The sequence below is a fragment of the Haliotis cracherodii genome, unplaced genomic scaffold (genome assembly GCF_022045235.1).
Source record: "Haliotis cracherodii isolate W230 unplaced genomic scaffold, xgHalCrac1.p SCAF_4, whole genome shotgun sequence".
Taxonomy (NCBI): domain Eukaryota; kingdom Metazoa; phylum Mollusca; class Gastropoda; order Lepetellida; family Haliotidae; genus Haliotis; species Haliotis cracherodii.
The window spans coordinates 73,232,044-73,242,616 of NW_027266297.1; the positions used below are offsets into that span (position 1 = coordinate 73,232,044).

Below are 10,573 nucleotides of genomic sequence, written 5' to 3' on the forward strand. Positions count from 1 at the left end.
TCATCTGAATACATATAGGGCATGACTATGAGCAATAGGAGTAGTTTTTTTTGTCAAAACATAGTGACATATTTCCAACAAGTCCAACTTCATACAAATCTTTATACTTTTAGCGCAAAACGACATTTGTCTTAAAATGCATCAAAAACCGGTCTTTACCACACCATAAAAGATGATAAATTTCACTTTTTCAGACTTTTAACAGACTTTTAACAAACTTGAGTACTTCTTGGCTTCATTAATGGCCCATTTGGGTTAAGAAAATCCCATTGTAGTGGTATCTGCAATATATTTTCTGACAGGTGGTAATATTTTAAGCAGAGGTCAAATTTCGTGACCTTTTGACCTTTGGTGACCTACACTTCTACTGCATTTACTATATTACATACCAACATGTAGATCATCAGGTTACCAACATTGTGAGTGGTCATACTTCACCATATGACTATTGCGTTAAAAGTTATTCCACTTTCTGGTTTCCCCTAGCCCGAAATCTAGTCCCGTGGATTCGACTCTGGGGTCCCCCTTTATGTGGTGATTACGACCACTAAGCTGTGAGTCCCGGGATTGCTTTCAAGGTTTTTTTCATCTATGGATATATGACTTTAAAAAAATCATACTGAGATTTTGCCACCCCAGGTGGTACCGCTTTATAAAATGTTGGGGTCTGGCTCAAGGACTTTTATTACCGTCTATATACTGAAAATGTTCGAAGAAGGATGTTGGATGATAAATAAGATCTCAACTTCATGTCTTTTGATATCACATATATCAATACACGTTGATAAAAGTGGAAAATCTCGTAGTTTTAAACTTTTATCGACTCGTGTTCATCTCCAGCCAACAACAGCACGATAAATGTCATTTGGAACCCATTTTGCAAGATGTATAATTTAAACAAAACAACAATAAACTTAACAATTCATTTGTTATCATGATACTACATCATCAAGTTCCGATGGAGAATCTATTCGTTATGTACAGTATGAAGTGTATATGTTGGCGAAATTACCCGATTACTCCCGAGCAGACCCGACGCTGCTACTCCCCTGGGCAGGCCGCTCAATACTGTTTACATTAGGGGCCAGTGAGTCTAAATACAAATGGGCAGTGTTTGTTTACCTCGTCTATTGACTCCCTGTAAGGGAAAACAAACTGAATAAACGTTCAGCTTCACATATATAAATATGAGATATGAAGCATATATTTCTCACAGGCACTGCAAACTATCGGGCGGTCTCTTGCTACTCGAAATGTCAACTTGACATTATTACATAACATTTAGGTCAAAGCATCTGCACATGACCCAAATTTGGAAAACCCTCTCGCTCAACAGTGGGCGTACTTGGACATAGACTGGTGCTGGTATTTAGCGAGGGTATCCACGGGTTTGAGGGACGCAAAATGTCCGAACAGCCGAATCGGTATTTTGAGGATAAAGACCACGCCGAAGCGTATGCTAAATACCGAATACCGTTCACCGCTGCAGTCGTGGATTGTATAGTGCGGTATGTTCAAGATGGCGGCTGCGAGATAAACATGGCGGTGGATATTGGCTGCGGTACAGGCCACCAGAGCACCACCCCACTTTCCCGCGTCTCCAAGCACGTCATCGGTGTCGACGTCAGTCAGGAACAACTACGACAGACACCATATCTGAGCAATGTGGAATTCCGAGTCGCGCGAGGTGAAGAAATGGCATGCCTTGAATCCTCTTCCGTGGATGTTGTTTCCGTGGCAACGGCTATACACTGGCTTGATCTCCCTGCTTTCTACAAGGAGGTAGATCGGGTCCTGAGGCCCAGGGGGTGTTTGGCGGTTTATTGGATGCACAGACAGAAACTTGACAACGAGGAAGCCCAGACAACCGTGGAGGAGGTGAGAGTAAAATGGCAACTCAATCTCATTACAATCAGATCTTAGTTCTCGCTCCCGCTAACAAAGTTAAAATTGTTTGATAGGCATTATTTAGAAGTTGAAGGATGGCAAGATAGACACAATTTTATGGATAACACAGTTTAAAGAAGTTGTTATTCATAACATTGTGTCTATCTCGCTAAACAAAGATCTGAAGACATCCCATTACGGAGCGCGTTATGACGACCTTTCATCCAACCAATCAAATCGTCGCTTACCAGACCAGGGTGCCGTTGTACAAAACAACCTTAGCAGTACGACTGTCGTAAGTCTATGTGAGCAAGTGGAATCTATGTTTTAATAATATTTTCCTCATTCCGTTTCCGCACAAACTAAGTTGCGCATTTCGGTTGTTATTGCCTGGCCCAGTTTTTTGTTAAAACACCTATCACCAAGCATGCTGTCTAATGGGCAATCTTTTCAATTTATCTTCCCTTCACTAACCCGCTAGGTGCGCTGACCCGAACGGTCCAACCTTAAACTGACGGCGGCGGTATGCGCAATACGAGCACTACATGTTACTATGACGCCTAAACAAGTATAATCTTCACCTCCAACGGCAGCGGTCACACACGTGTGGACAGAATATCTATTCGCCTAAACCATGATTTATCTATTGTCATGTCCGGAAATGAATGTTACTTGATTTAATTATACATCAGGGATGGACACGACAGATTATATTGTATACTTAACCACTAGATTGGCGTTCGAAGCGATGTGGTGAGATCAGCTGATCGTTCATTCCAGGTCGCTTTGTTGACATTCTGCAATCGATACTGAAAGTTGCCCTTGATGTATGAATATCACGCTTTTAAAAATTAAGTAGATTTTGTATACGTTCCTATATCTATGTTGTAGTATCGCCGAGCAGGCTACACCACATGCACACACACATGTCGGTATGTACAGCGGTAAGACGATGCGGTACGCGACACGTGAAGGTCTTATGCAACGTAAAGTTGCCCGTAGCCTCAATGTGAATAGTAAATAATGACAGCGACACATGTAAGAATTTGTCAGATATATAACTGAAGGCAATGAGAAATGTTTTCAAGAAATTGTAAGAGAAACAGGCACTGTAAAATTATGTCATCAACTAGATATCATAATACAATGTTCAAAATAAACGAAATGGAAATCACTGAAATCTGTTTTGATATTTTAGGGTTAATTGGTGCATGTTGTATAAAAGGATTTTATGTATGAATGGTGCCTGTTGCCAATTCTACCATGATTATATTTCAATATGATCAATGATAGATATATATTATTTTGGCCTTTTTTAAATTTTACAAAGTAGAAAAAAATAATTTGTAGGACCCTATATATTATTTAGAATACATATTCAAGAGTATCTGTACCAACTACAATTTTTATCAAATATATTCATACTAATTTTCAATCTCTATAATGTTGATTGTATTAACATTGCAGTGTCTACATCCAATTTGTTTTGACAATAATCATGTGATTTTAACACAGATAAAGCTCACTCTTAACTTCATTAGGCCTTGCTTTTATGTTTCCGTATTCTAAACTTATGTTTCAAATTCCATCATAAACACATTATTAATGTTATTCTCTTTCTCTTCACACCAACAGGTATCTTCATTGCACAATGACTCTTATTATATTATTTAAAGTCTTGGCATACTTGTGCATGTGTACTAGTATTTGATTACACATGCATGAGTTTTTAGCTGTTATCTGCTTCTGAACTGAATATTGTTTCAATAAAGATAAGTAACATAAAAAAAGACACTGGTATTCTTTCATGTTTAGAGAATCAATCAATTCATTGTGAAAACATTTTTAATTTCTTACATAAGTTACTTTGATCTTCATAAGATCCAAATAGATCCAAATTAAAATGAGGAGATTAAATTATGCAGTCCAATTCATTTCAGCCAGTCTGTCTAAAATCCGGTCCTATTTTTCAGGCAATAATAATTGAATGAAAATTAAAGAAAAAATATACTTTGCCTGAGTGAATCAGTCAATGTACATATTGGGCCTAATTATAAACACCGACTGTACCATATGTAAGTATAAACGGGTATATGCAAAAACAAAGAACATAAATAAATCCATTTATCTGCATGGAATGATAGTGGGGTTCAGTTTGCATGTATTTAACCATCAGAAGATTTGTTGATAAACATTCTAAATTCATATTTCCTATATGATAATACTATCTACAAAATATATTTTATACTACAGGTGTCTTGAAGCACTGTTTAGTGAAAATCAGGATATTTAGATACAACAGGATAGTGTGTGGGTTTGTATGGGAAATAATTTGTCAACATTAAAATAAGTATAATGTTACTAACACAAGAAGATAATACTACATCTTTTTAGGCATCATACACATTTTGTGGGGTAGTCAGTATGATTTGTTGTTTGTAGGGACTATTTACTACTATATGAAGAGCATGAGTATCAGAATTCTGTAAGAAATGATGGATCAATGAATTAACACCTGTGATGACTCAGAACATTTAATGGTGGGACACATGTTATAAAGGGCAGAATAATATGGGTAAATCTCTTCTTTCAAAGCATGATGACTAATATGTATATTGCAACTGAATAACTGAGTGCTTAATAGATGCATGGTAGATTTTCATTTGGCATATTTCTAAAAATATAATCTAAATTTAAATATTCAGATGCAACTTTAATTTTGAAATAAAAAGTAACATTTAAAATCAGTTATTTTATTATTTTGAACGTTATTTCTTCATAAAATATTTGTAAAGGCATCGATGTATACTTAGTTTATAGATCATCGGTAAAGGTCTGGGCCTGTCAAAGATGTCTGTGTGCTGCAAATGTAGGCGTATCACTTATTTAATTAATTTGAAGTCCATGCATGGTAGTATTTGTTGAGATTTGAATGCTTCGAATTGTTGTGGGAAATAACACAAAGGCTGATTAATGAAATGAGTTTGCATTATTTCATCGATGCAATATGTTAGCCCAGACTGACAGAATGCCTCGCTGTTTTCTGACGTAGAAAATATCGTGGCAATATACCGTTTTTCATGACGTTTTCCCGCTATCTTCCAAAGTGGCAATTCGTCTTGGAGTTGAAGACTCAACAAATTTTGACATCATAAAGTAATAATCACTGCAAAATATGTGCTAGTTAAAAATATTCAGTTGTAAACGACCGTTTTTAAACGAAGGTGCAACAGGGGAACTATCTTGGCTCCCTCTCTACTTGTCACTAGTTGTCGCAGCGCGCATTGATCCGTGAACCAGACCGGGACAAGCCGAATAGCGACTCATGCCCCTCTGATGGCCATTTTTGCGGCCGGGTTCCGTCCTAGCGCAAACGGGCATACCTAAAACAATTGTCAACTCGTTGCGTAATTGTTCACATATCTTTCTCAATATATTATATATATTTCAGATGCAATTTAAAGCACATGGGGACATGCGAAATTATACAGTATGATTGAACACAACACTGTGTCTTTGGTATATTTTTAGATGCAAGACATATGTAAAATCCAAAATTATTTCTGAGGGATTCTTTGACGAAGAACTTGAAATCATACGCACATTCTGATTGGTTTGTCGTATTTTCGCACATAATATTAATCGATAGGGGATCGAGTTCTCTTGCAGGTTACGGAAAGGCGCGAGTGGTGACGAATGGCCACAGAGGTTATGGCGTTATGCTCTGTATCAATATTGTGCCAGCTATTTAACCAATATGTAGTGATGATTATCTAACTGGTACTTTGAGAGGGATGAATTGTCTTTGTTATTTGAGTCACATTTCGCGAAAGGACGTTCTGACGTCCTCAGGTCTTATTTAGCCATAGCGAGAACTAAGATCAGAATTTAATGAGATTGCCAACAACTCATTTCATTCGTGAAAGCATATCAAACTGACATCACTCTCATTCTGTTGTGAGTTTGAAAACTTACGGAGACTCCGTGTGCAGTGTACATCGTCAGGCCTGAAGTGTACACATATGTTCATTTGAAAACATCCATGGACTTCACAAATCTACTTTAATGACAAAAACACATTCTTAGTCTACTACTGATTACTAAACACACTACACAGCATTAGAAACGCCCACATTCCAGAGTGACATTGCTGATGCGTCTTACAATGAGAAGTTCACTGAAGACACCAAATCAAGTTTTAATTACAATTTTGGAACTATTCTGCATTCAGGAAATATTATCGCATAGCAAGGTGTACGTTACCAAGCATTACATGAAACAACAGTGAATATGTTAACTGATAATTCGTTACAAATAATGTAGGCGCAAGTGAAACTGGGGAGTTTCATCATTTGTAACGAATGTATAGTTATGCGCGCGTTATCCTACTTAAAATACAGCATCAAAGTTACAAATTAGTGCCTCTTCAAATAAATATATAGCCTGAAAGTTGAAATAAGTCAATAAATAAAAATAAATACCACACAAGAATACTGCACGGGCATTTCAAGCAGTGAATTCGCAAAACATGAGAATCTTCGTGCTTTGACTTCTTTGCGAGGTGCATCTGATCTGGCCCGTACATTCGTACTGCACGTGCAATTTGAACTTGTTGGCCATAACATATCGTAACCTATAAATTCTCTAATGTGCTTGAGTCTTGTCTAGTTCTACGCAGCGACGTCAGAATACACGGCAGACAGCGTGAAAATGATATGGTACCGGAAGGAGATCCCTGAATGCCCGTATGGAACATGGCTGCAGTGAGTAGATCAGCCTCCCACTGGTTTACGTTTCCCTGTCTCAACCAACTGAGTCTGATGTGTCAGCTGTGACAAGTCATTTCTTAGGGCATATTATTCTCAACACAATGGAAACATAAGGCTGATATATTTACCACAGTAAGAATAGAGGTTTTGAAGTTCAATTCTCATTTATTGCATCAGACCCATGAAGATCTGGGGTAGAATAGGTCTTTAGAAACCCATGCTTGGCCTAAAAGACGAATTTGCTTGTCATAAGAGGCGACTAACGGGATCGCTGACTTGGTTGATGCATGTCATCGATCCCAATTGCTCATGATGTCAATCACTGTATTGCCTGGTCCAGCTTCGAATATTTACAGACCGCCGTCATATAGCCGGAATAGTGCTGAGTGCGGCGTTAAACAAACAAACAAGCAAAATTATTACATCTAATCTTCTCGGTTTATCGCTTAGGAGCGGAAATGCCATTACTGCGTTTTTTTTATGTTTATATAACGTTGCAACGTTTAGTTTTTTTCCGCCGTTTATCTCCAAATAAAATTCATCTACCCTTCAGTAAATCAACCTTTCAGTCTACGGATATTTTTAAAACACTTCCATCATGGGTTGGAGACAAACGCCTCGATCATGAAATGTTACGAATTGTTCACTCGTGAAATAGTGATAGCGTTTCCTCGAAACGAGGGATTGATCAATACGCTATATAAACTAGTGTCCAAAAGAAACGATACCACCTGTTTGCAACGACATACAAGAAAAACTAAACAATGCAGAAGTTTAGGATTGGAGTTATGCTTTTGAGAAATCCTTTCACAACATCTGTACAAAAATTTCATTTCAAGCCTTTAAAGATGGGTGGGGTCGAAAAATGAACATTTCGTTAGAGCACTGATCACAGAAACAACGGGAAATGTCACACCACACGTCTCAAAGTCAAGTCAGTAGCGGGTATGTCCACCGTGAGCATCAATACATGCCAGAACACGCCTACGGACTGATGACGTCAAACGTCTGATGACGTTGGGAGTGATGCGTTGCCATTCCTCGAGGAGACATCGTTCCAAGTCCTGGACGTTGACTGGAGGCACACGGCGACGTCGGATTTGCCGATCGAGGTGGTCCCATAAGTGCTCGATGGGATTCATGTCCGGTGAACATGCGGGCCATGGCAAAACCTGTACGTTGGCGTTGGCAAGGAAGTTCTGTGTCAATCTTGCTGTGTGGCCTTGCATTGTCATGTTGGAAAAGGAGTCCACGAGGCTGTTGCTGAATAAAGGGCACCACAACAGGCCGTAGGATGTCATCAAGATAACGCTGTGCATTCAGGTTTCCACGAATTACGACAAGCATCGTTTTGACGTCACCACAAACCATTAACCCTCCACCTCCAAACGGCCGGACCTGTTGGATACAGTTAGGCGCCAAACGTTCACCAAATCGTCGGTATACAAGCTGCCGTCCATCGTTTCTGAACATGAGGAATCTGCTCTCATCAGAGAACATAACACGTGCCCAGTCCCGCCGTTGCCAACGTCGAACTCGCCTGGCCCAGATCAGTCTGTTGTTCCGGTGTCGAGGCGTCAGGAGCGGTCCGCGGTAGGGATGACGTGGCCGGATACCATACTGCCGTAGTCTCCTGTAGACGGTCTGTCGACTGATCCTGTGTCCCAGTTCTGTAGCCGCCGTGGACGTCGCTGTTACGATGCGGTTCCTCAGGTGTAATACCCGGATGTAACGATCTTCACGGGGCGTGGTTACTCGTGGTCTTCCACTCCTGGGCCTGTCTGACGTCTGACCTGTCTGACGTAACCGCTGCATCAACCTGGTGATAGTGATGCGTGCGCAACCCAACCTTCTGGCGACGTCGACGTGTGACGCTCCTTGTTGGACCATTCCAACGGCTCCCTCTCTCTCGATGGCTGTCAAACGTGGCATATCTTGTGTTCATTTTGTTGCTGTGATATCAACGTGTCTGATCAGCCGTTTTATACAGTTTTTATGCACGTGCAGAACATGCTAGAGAGGGAAATGTCACTTTCACGAAATTTACGTTTTTTCCCGGAAGTGATCACGTGTTCCCGGTATTTTTTATCGACTATGCTGTGTTTGGGATGTGCAATACGAATTGGCATGTTTTCATACTAGACAATTCACTTAATAAAAAACAATTTTGAAAATAAGTTGGTATCGTTTCTTTTGGACACTAGTTTAGTAACGACAATGATGTGTTCTGGAAGCCATCCATACAAAACATAACCCTCTTTCTGTACCCCTATTTTACAGTGGAGGCATTAGGGGGTAGCCCTCTTTCTGTACCCCTATTTTACAGTGGAGGCATTAGGGGGTAGCCCTCTTTCTGTACCCCTATTTTACAGTGGAGGCATTAGAGGGTAGCCCTCATTCTGTACCCCTATTTTACAGTGGAGGCATTAGGGGGTAGCCCTCATTCTGTACCCCTAGTTTACAGTGGAGGCATTAGGGGGTAGCCCTCTTTCTGTACCCCTATTTTACAGTGGAGACATTAGGTGGTAGCCCTCTTTCTGTACCCCTATTTTACAGTGGAGGCATTAGGGAGCAGCCCTCTTTCTGTACCCCTATTTTACAGTGGAGACATTAGGGGGTAGCCTCGTGGTTAAAGTGTTCGCTCGACACTCTGGAGGCCCGTGTTCCATTCAATGTGTGAAACCCGATTCTGCTGTGATATTGATGGACTATTGATAAAAGCGACATAAAACAATATTAATTTACTCACTCTTTTTATAGTGACACCAGTGTTATCATAACCAAGTCGTGGACAGTGGAGGACTTCGTCAACCTCACGTCCACAATGTCCTGCTGGCTGAGGTATCTGAAGGCGAACCCACACTCCACAAAACTGACTGAATTTGGAGAAAAGTAATTTAGTTTTATGCGGTGTACACTTACGAATGCTTCGTGCAAATATTCTTTTCGTATTCGGACAGTTAATCAATTACATTTATATGTAACATTTAACTTTGTTGTATCCAAGTATCGACCATACCGATAAGTATCGAGGAGACGTGCAACTAACGAAAGTAATTCAATTGCTGGTGGAGATTAAAGATGAATGCCCATCTAATTCACTACAGATAAGGATGAGGTAAGGGGGCAAAGGGTGAAGAGTGGTTTGGAAACTCAGAATATATTCCACCATTTCAAGATACATGTATATGTAAGATAGCTGACAATTGTTGTTGTTTTGTTTACTGCAGACTGACCAGTATACTCCGCAGTGACACAGAGGAAATACGAGCAACAGCAACTTCCATGGAAGTGAAATATCTCGTCAATATTCTGCTGTGTAGGAAACCAAATCTTTGACTCCTTACACAACACAACATTGTGTTTTGTGCGCAATAATCCCGCTTTTATAGTTGAATGTCTTGCTAAGGGTTGGTTATACTCTGCTGGTTATACTGAATCATGCGTTACTGAAAAATATATTAAAAACCTTGTCATCTTATCACTGTCTGAATCATTTTTGTTCTTTACATTTATGTTTGATAATGCGATTTGTTTTATCACATTGTTTCACCGACTCCGAGCCGACCAGCCCTTCTTTTAGCTCCTTAATGCCGAGCGCCAGACAGGGTAACAACAAGTACCATCTTTTAACGTCTTTTGGTAATACGCGGCCGGGGATCGAACCCCGGACCTTTCACTCTCCGTGCGGATGCTCTACCGGCCAATGTTCCCGGTTGGGAGAGCCCCTCTGTCACTCACACAAGTCGATGATCTGGGCCCGTCTCCCTGACTAACCATGTCAGTCAGGTTTTGTAGACAGAGGTATTACATAACGTGGGGCAGCGTCATTGACCCACGTGCATGTACATACGTAAGATCCGGCGACGTAAGGAGGTGTTAATTGACATTTATAGATTGGGCTGTAGATTAAGGGT

General features: G+C 40.2%; 1 protein-coding gene across 1 annotated transcript; it reads left to right on the forward strand.

Annotated features, from left to right (window-relative positions):
* The first annotated feature begins 1,347 nt into the window (after positions 1–1,347).
* On the forward strand, positions 1,348–10,096 carry LOC139480291 (putative methyltransferase DDB_G0268948). The gene is made up of 4 exons (XM_071263343.1): positions 1,348–1,878; positions 6,556–6,650; positions 9,417–9,548; positions 9,887–10,096. Exons 1-4 carry the CDS (start codon positions 1,405–1,407, stop codon positions 9,993–9,995), a joined length of 810 nt encoding a protein of 269 aa, XP_071119444.1. The 5' UTR covers positions 1,348–1,404; the 3' UTR covers positions 9,996–10,096.
* Positions 10,097–10,573: the final 477 nt, after the last annotated feature.

What these genes read in the sequence shown, in the direction of transcription:
- LOC139480291 (XM_071263343.1), top strand. Translation starts at nt 1,405, where the DNA reads ATGTCCGAACAGCCGAATCGGTATTTTGAGGATAAAGACCACGCCGAA. An exon ending in CCCAGACAACCGTGGAGGAG is followed by an intron (nt 1,879 to 6,555) that starts GTGAGAGTAAAA and finishes AGTCTTGTCTAG; the next exon opens with TTCTACGCAGCGACGTCAGA. An exon ending in CTGACTGAATTTGGAGAAAA is followed by an intron (nt 9,549 to 9,886) that starts GTAATTTAGTTT and finishes TGTTTACTGCAG; the next exon opens with ACTGACCAGTATACTCCGCA.